The sequence below is a fragment of the Balaenoptera borealis genome (assembly GCF_965194805.1).
Source record: "Balaenoptera borealis genome assembly, chromosome: 3".
NCBI lineage: Eukaryota > Metazoa > Chordata > Mammalia > Artiodactyla > Balaenopteridae > Balaenoptera > Balaenoptera borealis.
In genome coordinates, this window is record NC_138866.1 from 174,488,502 (window position 1) to 174,505,214 (window position 16,713).

Sequence of the window (16,713 nt, forward strand, 5' to 3'; positions counted from 1 at the left end):
TAAAATCTTTACATTATCTTTGACACTTTATTCTCTTTTGCCTCAACAAATAATCAGTTGCTCAGTTTTCTTCATTCAGCATCATCTTTTCCTCTATTCCCATACGTGACTGAATTCCCATTCTCACTGTATTTGTTACATCTTTCTTTACCTTTTTCCTATAGCTTTATTTTTTCTTTCATTCAACAAATATATCTGGACATTTCCTGTGTGCCAGGACTCTGCTAGTGCCAGTGTTACAGAAGTGAACACGATAAACATGGCTGTCACAGCGCCTACAATCCAACATGGTGCCATGGGTCCAGTGCTGCCATAAAGCAGGGACAGTGTCCTAAACCACAGGCAAGGCTTCGTCCTCCTAGAGGAAGGGATATTCAGGCTGAGGCCTGCGGGTGAACAGGAGTAAGCCAGGTACAGGTGAGACTGTGGGGCTGTGTAAGGAACGTCCAGTGAGAAGGGACAGCATATGCAAGGATTGGAGGGCTTGGGTGGAGGAAAAGCAATGATTTAGTAAAGGCAGGCTGCTGACAACCAGCTCGAGTAATTTTGACTTTTTCGTGGGAGCCAGTGAAAGGTTCTAGGCAGGAGAGTGAGGTGTCAGAAACACCACCCTAGCTGCCGTTCGGGAGCTGGAGGAAAGAGGAATGGTGGAATAAGATATAAGAAGAGGGAAAAGGCTGGTGGGAAAGATGATGGATTGGGATTGTTTTTCTTTTTTCCAACTGGTCTTCTCACCTTCAGTGTCTTCTCCTTCCATGGGCAACCAGTCTTCTTGCATGCTCCTACCAGAGTAACTTTCTGGAACACACTTCTGATCTCAACTCAAAGTTTAATGGCATGTCTGCTCTTGGAATAAAATCTGAATTCCTCACCCTGTTATTCACAGTTTACAGTGAACTGGCCGCGTCTCTGTTTTGAAGCTTGATATTCTACACTCCCCTGGATGTCTTCCCGCTGTGTCTGTCTGTACACTCCACACTCTGAAGCATCCCCACAACCATGGCTCTGTCTCAGGCCCCCTCTTTCCTCTTTGCTTCCATACTTAAACCCACTCCTCCTTCATGTGCTCTCAGTTGTCCAGCCTCCCGGGATAACTTTGCTTGTTTCCACTGAGAGAAATTTCCGTTTTCTCTGAATCCTCAATATGGTGCAATTCATGGTATTATGGCATTTGTCATCTCCCCACATGGTATAACTATTTGGAGAGGCAAGCCAGTGCAGCTCTTATGAGCATGAACTCTGGAACCAAACCACCTGGATTCAGATCCCAGATCTGACACTTCCTAGCTGTGTGGCCCTGAGCATATCACTTAAATCTCTGTGCCTCATTTCTCTTCTATAAAATAAAAGTCCCTACTTCATAAGGTATTGTGAGGATTAAATGTGCCAGTAATACAAAAATGTATAATTTAGTGTCTAGCAATAATGCTGGATAAATATGTGGTATGATCATACCAGTATTTTTATCATTTACTTGTAACATCCACTCTTCTAAATGATAACTTGAGGACCTAATCTGCATCGGATTTACTTTTATGGCTTCTAAATCCCTTACTGCCTCACACAAAGTAAATAAATAGTGAATGTGTAAGTTAGAGTCACAAAGACCAGTGAACCCTAATGGGACTTTTCAAATAGTTTGTTTTGAAGATAATACTGTATTTATTAAATTAACTAAAATGGATCACTGAGCAAATATTTTACATATAAATGTAAAGCACACCGGATTTTACATTTGATTCAGGGAGAGACCCCTACAGATAACTATAATATAAGGTAGAAAAAATATACAGTCCAAAAGTGATTATAGGAATTCAAAAGGAGTGGCTAGAAGCATTAGTAAAGAATTCATTGAATTCATGAGGTGCAATTATACTGCATTGCAGGGGTAACTTTTAGAACAAAGCATTCATAAATCAACTCTCATAATAATATTAGCCAATACTTACTGAATACTCACTGTAGCAGACACTATGTGTATCGCACTGAAACTTCAGAACAGTCCCATCTGCAAGTATTATTGTTGTGTTCATTTTACAAATGGGAAAACTGAGGCATAGCAAGGCAATGTCTGTCAAAGTCATACAACTAATAAAGAATAGAGCCAGGATTGGACCAGGGAGACTGGATTCAGAGACTGTATTCTCCACCACCACACTGCAAAATTGAGAGTTCTACTTCACTATTTGCTGAACTATTTCTAATATGTTTTATTAAGTTCACTGGAGTTTCATTTTCTATTACTTTTTAAACTTATACCTCATCCAGGGAAGTTGAAAAAAATTGTTATTCTTTCATTTATTTCTGACCGACTCAATCTTTCACTTACAGTAACAAGTTCTCAGATTCTTTATCTGTGAAATAAAAGTTTGAAGCTATATCAATAGTTCCCAAACAGTTCAAGAGCAATTCTTTCTTTCAAAATAAAAAAATCATGCAGACGTCTGTAGTGTAGTTGTTCACCTTTGCTTATTCATTCTCTTAGTTGTTGCTTGTTGTGAAATAGAAAAGTTTGCAATGAGTCTCAGGCTTTTGCAGCCCCCAGGAATCCACTGTGCTGGAATAATCTCTAAAGCCATTTCTAGTGGAAATATTTGAGATTTTATATATTCTAGACTTTAGGGTCCTATCTCTCTAGTTTCTAATCTATCATTTCTCTCTGCCATGAGAAGGAACACTTATGCTTCCCTAATCCCTTAATCTTATATCAAGTTTTCTCTATTTTTCTTTCCCATAAGTTTTCCCTTCTTCCTTGAGCTCCGATTCCTTAGTAAACAGTACAGCTTACTTTGCAGAACTCATAATAACCACTGGACCCTAGTGCATAGGAACTATGTCTAAAACTTACGAGCTAAAACTTAGAATACAAAGTTACAGAATTTTAACTTGTTTTGTGAAAATAGAAAATAAAACAAAGGTTTTATATCAAGTTTTGGATGCAGTTTCCTGGTAGATTAAATTCTGAAATCAAATCTTTATCTCTATCTTCAGCATAGACTTAGTGAATTAGAAAATTAAGGACAAGTACTATATACACACAAAGGAACATTATCTCCTGTCCACGTCTGTTTTTTACCTTCTTCTCATTTCTTCCTGACACTTTTGGCCAGTCTTTTCCCCAGTCCTTGAGAATTTAATCATAATGGTCTTGTCAATGCTTAATTTAATACTTTTATATAGTAGAAATATTAGAGAGATGCCAGCAGAGAGTTACAGGTAATGTCATGCTTGGTACGGCTGGAGAGTGGGGCTCCACTTGTCAGATACCAGCAAGAAACTGTCAGCACCCACCCCATCTCCCCCAGCTATGCTTTCTGTTTTCCAGTATTCACATCTTTGGGATGAAAAACCAAAATGACACTTGAGATTTTAGGAGTGGGCACACTCGTCTGTTACAGTGACCTTGTGCTCAGCAGAGTAAGTTCAGGCCAGCTGCTCCAGCAGGAGAGGGCAAGGCCACATTTTTCAACAGCGCTAATCCTTTAGCAGGTCCAAACCATTTCCTATTCAATGAGGGCTTGCTCAAAACCACGCGGTAGCAGACGAAAGGTCGTGCATACTGTGCTTTCACAGGACCTTTGACCATCCCCCAGAGTGGGCCACTTGTTCCTTTGTGTCCCATGGAACCTGCACAGATGTTTATCACAGCACCTATACTGCTTTGATGCAATTTCTTCTTTCTTTCTTTATTTATTTATATTTTAAAAATTTATTTATTTTATTTTATTTTTGGCTGCGTTGGGTCTTCACTGCTGCATGCGGGCTTTCTCTAGTTGTGGTGAGCGGGGGCTGCTCTTCATTGCGGTACGTAGGCTTCCCATTGTGGTGGCTTCTCTTGTGGAGCACGGGTTCTAGGTGCACGGACTTCAGTAGTTGTGGCACACGAGCTCAGTAGTTGTGGCTCGCGGGCTCTAGAGTGCAGACTCAGTCGCTGTGGTGCACGGGCTTAGTTGCTCCACGGCATGTGGGATCTTCCCGGACCAGGGCTTGAACCCGTGTCCCCTGCATTGGCGGGCGGATTCTTAACCACTGCGCCACCAGGGAAGCCTCCAATTTCTTCTTTATATGGCTTTCTACCCTTTCTTATTGGCCTTTGTACCCATAGCATCTAGTATATTGCCTGGCTCATGATAAATGCTTAATTAATATTTGTTGAATGAAAACTCTGGAGTGAGAAGCGAGGAGCTAGTGAAGTAATGGAGCCAAGTACTAAGTGAGGTAATAAACACAGAGTGATAGATGATGGGGGGATGGGGTGCAGTACAGGATACTCCTCTTAGGATATTTCAGACAGGGGAGAGGTATTGCCGGAAGTGTGGCGCAGGAATAGGTGCGGCTCCAGCTGAGAAAGGCAGTGGAAGCTCGCCTGGCTAGCCCATCTGGGGAAGTAAAGGAGAGTGAAGCTTGGACATACCAAAAATTTAGAGGCAATTGCTAGAAACTCCTGAAAGCTAGAATTAAAGACTTTAGATCTGATATGAAAACAATAAGGAGACTCTATAATTCTTTGTTTTGGACAAAGAATGATCAAAATAATATTTTAGAGTTTTATTCAAATAAATACGTTCTCATGTCAAAATTCATAGTATTAAACATCAGACTGTGAAATACTGATTTTAATCTGTGGGTCATCAACTGATCCTGAAGGTCTCTTTCTTTCTCTTCTCATCCCACAGGTTGTTATTTTGTACTTTGAGCCAAGCACATTTCGCTGTATTCTCCTAAGATGGGTCCGTCTTCTCGGTTTTGCTACTGTTTATGGAACTGTCACTCTCAAGCTTCACAGGTATATTATGTTTTATTAGTTTTCATTCCCATGGGAGGATCAAAGTGTTTGGCTTAGCATGTAATTGCCAGCTCAGTCAGCCACTTAAATGGTTAAATTTCAGAAATTTAGATAGGAAGATGATATATATTTTTCCTTTTTAAGACAATATCTTTAGGATACTCTAGGAAAGTCTTTAATACAATTGAATTTGAACAACATGCTTTAATAGACTGTGCCATTGGTTATGGAAAGGTTAATTCTGAATAAAAAATAAATTTAGAATGAATGTGAAACAGTATTTACTAGCTAAGAACAGGAAGAAATACAAAGACAATACAGCTGAAATAATAATCCAAGTCCAGAGCTACCAAAGAATCCTGTATAGTAGAATTCAGCAATATGCTTAGCTGACAAAAGCTATTGTCCTCCATTCCTGAGTTCCACGCCCCAGGGTAATCCCACTGATATTCTTTGGATGAATTTCCAAAAAATAGTATTCTTGGTTTCCCTCCTTAACCAGTAGGCTCCAGTGATTATCAACCTTATAAATTGGAGAACACTGTAAATTCTCTTATACTTTAGTTTCAAAATCACCTACTTTTAAGAAGTATATGATAAATACTAGGAAGAAAGAGGCAATAAAATAAATTACCTATCCAGAAAGGCTGGGGATAGCTGGAAATGATTCCAGGGCCTTCCCTTGCCTCCTCTTTCCAAGTTTTCTCAGCGTAGTGGTGCCAAAGAGCATAGGAGATAAAATATAAATTTCTCCTGCAGGATAACACTGTAGTTCTATAGAGGAAACCTTTTACGCTGATCAGCTTTAAAGCTGTTTTAATAGTCACAGTAAGCCATTCATATTTTCATGCTAATTTGACCATAAGTATTTCTCAATAAATGTATCTTGATATGACTCATAAAACAGTTTATCTTAGATGCCATAATATGTGTTATATTTGTCTTTAAATGCCACCCCTTCACCCTTTCTTGAAATGTGATCATTATACTCTCCATTACACAAGCATCTCCATTTCTTTTACTATTTTTTTGTACTTATTTTAATAACTCGGAATGCTCCAGATTATCTTTTTGGAACAAGTGTAAATGTCTTTAACTCTCAAGATCCTTTCTTATATATGTCATATAGTACAAAGTTTATTGGACTGGACTTCAGGAGGTCCAGTTTAAATCTCAGTTTAGCCTAGGAAATCATAGTCCTCTATTTACTACAAAAAGAAACGATTAGACTAATCTCTAATGGTCTTTCTGATGCTCACTTTATTCTTTCCACATCACAGCACACTTTGCTCTTGTGTCCTGTTCTTTAAGTACTTTCCAGTTTCCATTCCTTATATGATAACTGTTTTTCAGCTGGTGCTTGCTAAAGGAAATGAGAAATCATTGACAGCCTATAATGGACAGTAAGACTTCTGGAATTCCCAAAAGAATGGGTGGCCTCTTGAGACTTGAGAATGATCTCTCTCCCTATGAGTCTAGCCCTTAGCATCTATTGGGTCCTCTATTATATGATACAGTTTGCTTATGTAATTATCTTCTTCATTTTTACCTAATTTACCTTCTCCTTGAAGTGAGGTCATTCACAAGTGAATCCCATTCACAAGTGAATCCTTAGCACAATGAATGACACATGGCAGGTGCTTAATGCATAATAGTTGATAAGTGAATGAATGAAAATGTCAGATGTAGACTTGGAAGCTGCTTCCCACAGTTCCCTCCACACATAAAGCATTCCTATTTCCCTGACTCACTGTGTACTCTCAAGTGCCTGAAATACATGACACTGCGGTCTGTGAGAGGCTGTTTGTGAAACAAGAACACAGTATTAAATAACACTGAATCACAGAGTAAGAAAATTCCTTCCATTCAGGTTTTCTTTCCATCCCTCTGATTATTTCCAGGAGAAAACATAGTTTGGAAATAGTAGGTCTTTAACACCTGCCAAACAGTTGCTAATTTTCCTTTACAACGAAGAGTGGATCAAGCTTCAGGCTCAGAGCTTCCCACTGCAATACTATCTAGATGAAATTTATTATCTTTATTTCACTGTATTTATTTTCATAGTTACATTCTATTTATGGATTACCTACCAGTTTTTCACTGAAAGTAGCAATATAAAGTTTTCTTTAAAATATTTTAAAGATTTTTTTTTTGATGAGGACCATTTTTAAAGTTTTATCGAATCTGTTACAACACTACTTCTGCTCTACGTTTTGGTTTTTTGGCTGCAAGGCATGTGGGATTTTAGCTCCCCGACCAGGGATCGAACCTGCACCCCCTGCATTGGAAGGCGAAGTCCCAACCACTGGACTGCCAGGGGAAGTCCCTTTAAAATATTTTAAAGCAATAAATAGAAGTTGATTTAAAGAAAATATTAGTTGGTACACAGATACAGGCAGAAATCTTGAGGGTGGCATACAAATGATTGGGATTTGGGAAACTAGATTACTTCATCATTCTTTTCTTTATTTTAAAGACTGTAATTAAAACGATTTTCTCTCTGACTGTGTGTCTCTAGAAGCCATTGCAGTGAAGAATTACCTACTGAAGGCTTAAATCGAGTGGAAACTATTTCTAGTTTAATGAGCTGAATTATACTTATCCTGTCTGAACCATATGGCTGTGTATTATATTGTTTTTCCATATTGTTTAAATTTAACTGATTCCAATATTGTTTACGTCTATAAACTGAAGAATCAGCATCTCAGAGGAATGTGAGCAACCCGATGGAAGTGACTGGCTGAACCAGCTTTGTATTCCCCATCCTTAGTGGTGCGTCCTGCCCATTTAATGTATTCACATATTTGTTAAGTGAATGAATGGGTGGATGGTTATAGTGAATGGAGCTGCAGGGATGTCTTTGGTTGATATCTCTTATAGTCAAGCAACGTGTTGTCCTCAAGAAGGGACTTTGAAGATTTTGTAGTAACATGATAGAGAGGAAAGACATAAATCTTTACAAATCCAAATTTGAATTTCAGTTCTGCCACTAATAACTTATACAACCAAGAAGAAATTATTTTAGCTTCTGAGAATCACTTCTCACCTCACCTGTGGAGTTGCTGTAAATTTTAAACATGATTGAAATATTTGTAAAATATGTCAAGTAGGGGGCTTTGGTTACAAACCACAGACATTGAGGATGGCTAAATTAAGCAAAAAAGAAATTCATTGGAAGGATATGGCGAAGGTCACAGAGTTGAAGAGAAAGCTAGAGAACCAGGCTTTGTCAGACCTGACCCAAGGTAGCTTGAGGGATCAAGGTAGGCTGAGATAAGGGATAAAGTCCCTTGAATGCTATATTCTCATTTTTATAAGAACTTCATTTTTTATTTCAAATTTTTTTAAAAAAGTAATACCTCTCTAGGCAGAAAATTCTAAGGCAGTTATCAGTACTGATAAATAAAGTGACTGTTCTAGTCCCTTGAGACTAGGATAAGCAGGAAACACCTGAGTTCTCGTTTTATTTCAGCCATTTCCCTCAAAGCTTAGTAAAATTGTTCAACATTTCTTCTTCTCTTTCCTGATCTCTCACTGATCAATTTTAGTGTTTACAGAATTCAGTAGCTCTGAAAACTTGAAGAAAATATGGAAGAAGAATAGGATCTCAGCCTGTCACTAGAAATGATACTGTTAGCCTAGGATGGGAACTTAAGGGTTTCATTCACTTTTATCAAATCTCCCACCTTTTTCTTTAGTGGACTCTCCCCACATTTGAGAGTCATACAGCCAAAGACTATCATACCAATCCAAAGGAAAATTGCAAGTCTTTTGTTTATTAACAGTGCAATACAGAGGTGTAACAAGTTAGGGGAAGGTGGTGAAAGTGGTCCAGTCCTTCAGGGAGGAGTATTTTATCACTGACATTGTTTAGAATCACCAGCACATGGTGATGATAAAAAACAGAACAGCTTTGAGTTGTCATTATTATTGCCTTAAATTCTCCACGGACATTATTACCTGCACCCAGGGCAGACAAGTCCCACCGCCCCACCTCACTGGCAGGCCATTCATGCAATGCAATTTATTTGAACCTAAAACTGTTTGTTTCTCTTTGGAGAAAGAAGGAAGGGAGAATGGGACAGGTTTTAGCTGCCTCAGTATGGATCATAAGGAAAAATAGAGCTGAAATAGGCAAAAATGAAGAAGGTTCATTTATAAAAAGAGTTTCCTTCAGTAACCATAGATATGTTTGACTTAGTACATTAATGATGTGGGACAGATCTAAAAGAACATCTGGCACATCCATGCATGTGTGGGTTCACAGAATACTTGCTAAGCTAGGTTGGTTGGTTGTTCGGTTGGTTGGTTTTAAGCAACCTGGAAAGGCAATATCTCTAGTCTCAGAAAATCTGAGTATATTTTCAGGAGGAAAAATGAGGAACTGTTTTAAATGAAAGGGGGTAGAGAGAGATTAAGAAACTTAATGCTAGAAGAACATTTTCCTATTCCCTGTAATATGATTTCTGAAAACAAATTGCCTTTTCCTTTTTCTAAGGCTAATCAAGAAAAAACAAAAGACTTTTCTGTACTATATTTAAAACAAATATTTAAGCAGGCTGCAAAAAATCCTTCTTCTGGCTCTGGCCTAGGGATTTTCATTTCATGCATTATTCAGTACTGCTTGCTCTGGATACAGCGCAATTTGTAGCAGTTTTCTCTACTGCACTCATTAGCACCAAATATATACACTTTGTGGGAACGGATAGATAGATAGATAGATAGATAGATAGATAGATAGATAGATAGATAGTTTTGTTTCCTAGTAAATTTTTTTATTGAAGTGTGGTTGATTTACAGTGTTGTATTAATTTCTGCTGTACAGCAAAGTGATTCATTTATACATATATACATTCTTTTTTATACTCTTTTCCATTATGGTTTATCATAGGATATTGAATATAGTTCCCTGTGCTATCCAGCACGACCTGGCTGTTTATCCATTCTGTATATAATAGCTCACATCTGCTGACCCCAGCCTCCCACTTCACCCCTCCCCCTAGGAAATTTTGAAAGTGACTGAAAGATATTTATATTTATTTATTTTATGTATTCTTTTAAAGATACATAAAATACAGTAAGATACTTTAAATTTTTTAAAGGGCAAAAGGAGGAAAATCTTTTTATCCATTTTCCCAATGACTAATGATGTTGAGATTATTTTCAGGTGTTTATTGGTCATTTATACATCACTTTAGAGAAATGTCTATTCAGGTCCTTTAGCCATTTTTTAATTGGATTTTTTGTCTTTTGTGTTGCATTGTATGAGTTCTTATATATTCTGGATCTGAGACCCTTATCAGATAAATTATTTGAAAATATTTTCTCCAGTTCTGTAGGTTTTCTTTTTTACTTTCTTGATAGTGTGCTTTGATGCCAAATTTTTTATTTTTATGCAGTTCAATTTATCTATTTTTTCTCTTGTTACATATGCCTTGGTATGATATTTAAGAAACCATTGCCTAATTTCAGATCAGGAAGATTTATACCTCTGTTTTGTTCTAAGCATTTTACAGTTTTAGTTCTTACATTGGGGTCTTTGATTCATTTGGAATTAATTTTTGTATATTATGTGAGGTAGAGGTCTAAATTCATTCTTCTGCATTTGGATATACACTTGTCCTTAGGACCATTTGTTTAAAAGATTTTTTTTTGGCCGCACCATGCGACTTGTGGCATCTTAGTTCCCTGACCAGGGATTGAGCCCGGGGCCACGGCAGCGAAAGCACTGAGTCCTAACCACTGGACTGCCAGGCAACTCCCTTTTTTATTGAATAGATTTTTTTTTTTTTAAGATAATTTTTTCTTTATTTAATGGTCTTGGCACTGTTGTCAAAAATCAATTGACTGGAGATGTAGAGGTTTATTTCTGGATGATCAGTCTTATTCTGTTGTTCTATATGTCTACCATTATGCTAGTACCACACTGTTTTGTTAAATTGGCTTGAACCTGTAGATCAGTTTAGGGAATAATGCCGTCTTAGCAATATTAAGTCTTTCAATCCATGAACACAGAATGTCTTTCCATTTCTTTAGATCTTTTAAAATTTCTTTCAGTGATGTTGTAGAGATTTCAGCATACACGTCTTTTACCTCCTTGGTTAAATTTACCCCTAGGTATTTTTTTGATGCTATAGTAAATGGAGCTGTTTAGTCAATTTCACTTTCAGATAGCTCATCACGAGTATGTAAAAATAAAACTGACTTTTTAATGTTGAACTTGTATCTTACAACTTCACTGAATGTGGTTTTTAGCTCAGATTGTGTGTGTGTGTATGTGTGTGTGTGTTCTTTAGGGTTTTCCGTATATAAGATCATGTCATCTACTAACAGAGACAGTTTTACTTCTCCCATTCCAATATGGATGCATTTTATTTCTTTTTCTTGACCAATTGCTCTGGCTAGAACTTTTGGTACAATGATGGATAGAAGTGGTGAGAGCAGACATTCTTTCCTTGTTTCTGATATCAGAAGAGATAATACCCAAGTTCCTTCTAGCTCTATATTTGACTTGCAATAGTACTGTAACCCTTCCTTCTTCCTGTATTTTTTCATCATTCTGCCTTATTCTATCTACTTACAATCAGGTCAAAAGAAAGGAAGATTAGTACGAGATATGGGAGCACAAGCAGGTCACTGCAATGGACAAAAATACCTATATTTGGAAGGCTGAGTTGTGAGTTTTCCTTCTTATAATAGCAATAACTTAAAATAGTCACAACAGTTTACTGAACTTCACGTCTGATAAATGTTAACAATCTATTTCTGCCTAGGTGATGCAGATCCTTTTTAATATATACCTAACATCTACCCAGTGACCAAGAAGCAGCTTTAGGTTACTTCTGAAAATGAAATTTTGAGAAATTGTTGAAAAACTCAATAAACATGAGGGCTTGTGACCATTTAAAGCAAACCTAGAGGGAGTGACTTCAGCCCTTTTTGTGTTGTTCACTCTTAAGGCTCTTTTGTCAAGACTTGAGTGGCTTTATATTTATAAAAGAAAATAATCACCTCCTACTTTTCATCAGAAGCATTTATTCTCTGGAGTTTCTAAGAAAGTAGTAAAATGGATAGAAATTCAAGTCTAATGGAGAACTTCAAGACTTTAGGATTATTCCGATTAAATTAATAGAACAGAAGACTAGATGGCTTGAGGATATATATGTTCATTCCCGTTTAGTACACAAAAAAGATGCTGCTAAATCACAAACAGATGCAGATGTTCTGAAAATGGAAAACTTTCTGTTACTTAGAGGCTTTAAATTTTGGTGTCAGCATAACGAAAACTCAAAAATTTATCTGACAGTTTAGAGCAGTCAGCCCATTAGAAAGACACCTGCACCAGTCTTAAGCCTTTTGGGGAAAAAAGCTCTCAAACTATAGCCTTCGTCCGAATTTACCTAACGGGTTTGTTAAAATACAGATTTCTGGGCCCTAATCCCCAGAATTTCTGACATAGTAGTAGGTATGGATGGGACCCAAGAATTTGCATTTCTAACAAGTTTCCAGATGGTGTTGATGCTAGTGGTTTGGGAACCACTAGCCCAGAGCAAGTGGCCTCTCAAGTGAGCCATGAAGAAATATGCAGAATTAGCTAAATTAGGTGTTTGTATTGATGGAGGGAGGGGCAGTGCAGGAAGCTGAGGGCAAAGGTTCAGATAGAGGACACCTGCATATAGTCCACAGGGACCCGCAGGACCCTAGGAAGGGAAGAATAGTGAGAGATGAGCATGCTGAAGCAAGGAGGAACCAATTTTTAAAGGCGTTTTACCATCGTAAGGTAGCTAGGATTTGGGTGGAGAGCCGCAGAAGGACTGTAAACAGGAGAGAAACGTGATCAGAGTGCAGTTTAAGAAGATTGTTGTGGCTTCAGCGTACAGTGTGGACTGAAGGTGGGCAAGACCAATAAGGAGACTGGTTAGGAAATTACTGAAGACAGAGGTTGATGACCAGGAGCTGTATAGTGGCAGTGAAAATGGAGAAAAATAGAAGGACTTGAAAGATATTTAAGAGGTAGAAATTAAGTTCTTAATCATGCATTTGGTGTCCGGAATGTAAATGAGAGAGAAGTATCAAAGTTCATTCCTAGGTTTCTGCTTTGAGCAATTAACTGGTACTGGTCATTGAGACAGGTAACACAGTGGGTTAGAGGAGAGAGGAGTGGAGAGAGTGATGATTTTATTTGGGGAACCTGTTGATGTCCAGTAGGTCACTGAGTATACAGATCTTGAGCTCAGGAGAGTGATCCAAACCGAAGTTACAGATTTGGGACTCACCAGCATGTACATAATTGAAGCAGGATTGTGGATGGAATTTCCCAGTATAATCTGTAGAGCAAGAAGAGAAGGTGACTAAGTTTAGGAGATCCTTGAGGAACACTATTATTTAAGGGGAAGACTGAGGCAGAGGACTCTGTGACAGAGACTAAAAAGCTGCTGACAGAGGAGTAGGCAGAGAATCGAGAGAACGTGACATAATGGAAGCCAAGTGCCTCTGCCACGCCAAAAGCTGGAGAGAGATCAAGTTAAATAAAGAGTAACAGTATCAATTAGATATTTGAAACAGATAATCGATAACCTAAGTACAAGTCCTTACAGTGGAGTTTTATGAGCTCAAACTAGAAATGTGGAACGTGGAAAAGTAGAGGCAGACATATAGTGACAGCCAATTCCTGGGTTTCCCCCCCTTTTTTTTTTATCATTTCAACATGATTTCTATGAATTTATCTACTATTAATAATGAGAACTGAATATATGCTTTAAATATACCTTTTTATGTTAAATTCTAGAAATTTTTTGCAGTGCTCTTGTATACATTACTGCTTTCCTTTAGAATAGTGAAACCTTCTGAACAGATGGTAGCTTAAAAATTTATCTGTGGAAAAAATAGTAGGAAAAGTCATCGATATAAGTTTAATTATTGCATTTTTTCTACTGCTGTATTTAATATAAGTGCGTGGCTACGGATTTCATTTTTAGAACTTGGTTTCTAGGCAGTGAACCCTAGACTAACAAGAGCTCATTTTTTAAAGATATAGCAGAATTTCCTCATTTTATTTTAAGGCAATCCTAGAAAAATGCATCTTATTCCATTTTACAAAAACCAATATCCTGAAATGGTTAGATTGCCGTGCAGAGTTGTGTTATTGTATTTTCTAGTGTTTGAAAGCCAGTAAAAGCAGTAACAGGAGACTCATGGGAGCTCTGCTTTGGCTTTTCCTCTCTGGAAATGAGATTTGGGGATCTATGACAATCTTGAGTTCTCAGATTTTACAATAAATACCCATGGGGTCATCTGGAAAGCATGAAAATTTCTGATAATTTAGAAGTTGGATTTCTTGATTAAAAGATTACCATACTGGGATCATATAGATTTCCTCTGCAAATGACAAACTCATCTGGTTAAGAAGTATTTTAAAATTTCAATATTTCCTCTCATTGAGGTTTAGAGTTTCTATGTGAAAATCTTCAAGTATCAGAAAAATAAATGATTTCCCACATATTGGCCATGGAAAGAAAATATAAGTCATAACTATTTTTCTCTGAAGCAATGGTTCTCAACCCAATGAAACCCTTCGCAGTAACTTGAAAAATCCCTGGGAGTCCCTGTGGGTTGAAAAAAAACTTCCCCTCTTGCCAAACATTTCCACCCACTGTCCCTCAAAGACAACTTACATTTCCCTGCTTTGTACTTTGTTATGTGATTCCCTTCAGCTAGAATGTCTCCTTATATCTTCTCCACTTTCCTCCATTTCCACCTACTGATATCCATCAAGACCCAGACCAAGTAGCACCTATTCTATTAGGTTCCTAGACTAACTACACACAACAACATATAATTTTATGCTGTTTTATATGGTAGCTATTTACATACTTATTTCTAGTTAGATTGTAGGCTTCTGGAAGACAGGAATCATATCTTATGCCTTCCATGATGCCTAGTATGGTACCTCGCATATGGTTGTCACTACATAAACCTTTGTTCATTATAATTACATTTCAGATATTCAAATATAGTCAAGCTAGAATTTGGAACAATTCTCTCTTTTTCTTTTGGCCCTAGCCAAAATATTGAAGACCAGAAAAATGGTTCAGATTCCCTCTTTTGAGATCCTAATCATTCAGAATTTAGAATTCATCCAGGGTCAACCAGAAACAATTATGTGCACATAGTGGCTGCAGGTTTCTCCTACAAAAAATAAGATTGGCACTGGCAAAAATATTAGTTTTCCAAGAAATTTCTCTCATTCCTAGGATAGAGTTTTTGAATCTTGATCTGCTGATTATAGTAGAAGCCTTCTTAATGGATTAGTGATTGGTCAATTAATGAATAAAGTTTTTTAAAGTAGAAAGGGGTTAAAGAAGTGTATAGATACTGTAATTTAAGATACAAATAATCATTCACCAATATTTTTGAAGTAAGTCCTCTTCTTTGACTGTGGATCTAATTGTTCTCTTTGTAGCATAAATCACTGCAATGTATTATCTATTGTTCATAGTTTTGGTTCTTTAAGTAGGAGTGAGAATCTAAAGAGTTTTTGTTTGTTATTTTGAGGTAATCTGAGTGTAGACTCCTTCTGGATTTTGGTTTGTTGACCACCGCAATATATTAAAATTTTTCTTACTTTCCCCTAAGTTAACAGTTTCTTTTAGTGACTCACCTTTTTGGAGTCCTTCCAAAGCATTCAAAATAGAATTTTGTACAAATGTCTCCTTTGCTTACACAGTCAATTTAGTTAAATTATATAAAATGATAACAAATACTCTTTTATCACTTATATGTGGAATCTAAAAAAATAAAACAAACGAATGTATATAACAAAACAGAAACAGACTCACAGATACAGAGAACAAACTAGTGGTTACCAGTGGAGAAAAGGAAGGGGGGAGGGGTAAGTTAGGGGCATGGGATAAGTGATACAAACTACTATGTATAAAATGGATAAGCAACAAGGATATATTGTGCAGCACAGGGAAATATAGCCATTATTTTATAATAACTTTAAATGGAGTACGATCTATAAAATATTGTATCACTATGTTGTATGCCTGAAACTAATATAATATTACAAATCAACTATCAAGAAAAAAAGATGATAACAGTGGACATAATCTGGGGACAAGTACAACTGATTCTTAACAAGTAGCAATTCAGCTAGTTGGAGCAAAAGTGTTTGAGGCATACTGGAGAGAGACATTGCGTTCGCTGCCAGTACTAGCATTCAGCATGACACGGGCCATACTCAGTATGTTTCACCCAGGGAATGGAAAGGAACTGCTAATCTGGTGGACTACAGATCTTCCTTGACTTTCAGTGGAATTATGTCCAGGTAAACTCACTGTAGATTGAGAATATCGTAAAGTCGAGGATGCATTCAGTACATCTAACATCATAGCTTAGGCCAGCCTACTTTATCCGTGCTCAGAACACTTACATTGGCCTCCACTTGGGCAAAATCATCTAACACAAAGTCTATTTTATAATAGAGTGTTGAATATCTCATGTAATTTATTGAATACTGTACTGAAAGTGAAAAACAGAATGGTTGAATGAGTACAGCATGGTTGTAAGTGGGTCAGTTGTTTACCCCTGTGATCGTGCGGCTGCCTGGGAGCTGCGGCGTCAGGAGGGAATATCGTACCACGTGTCACTAGCCCCGTAAAAGACCAAAGTTCAAACTCGAGGTACAGTTTCTACTGAATGCTTATCACTTTATGCCATCATAAAATCAAAAAATCGTTAAGTCGAACCATCTTAAGTTGGGGACTGTCTGTAGTTAAATGGTGAGTAAAGTGATCTTCTTTTGTACTCTTGTTTTATACTAATACCTTACTGACATTGTTCCACATAAAAATTGAGGATAAGTATTTTATTCAGAATTAAATAACTTCATGCTGTGTGTTAGGTGAAGGACAGTGGGGTTAAAG

General features: G+C 37.3%; 1 protein-coding gene across 1 annotated transcript in view; it reads left to right on the plus strand.

Moving 5' to 3' along the window:
* The window catches only part of GPR158 (G protein-coupled receptor 158), a 342,097-nt gene that overhangs the window by 297,662 nt on the left and 27,722 nt on the right, over positions 1 to 16,713 (plus strand). The window contains exon 6 of the mRNA XM_082385766.1: positions 4,677 to 4,786. Within this exon, the coding sequence (XP_082241892.1) occupies positions 4,677 to 4,786 (110 nt within the window). The remainder of the gene's footprint in view (positions 1 to 4,676; positions 4,787 to 16,713) is intronic.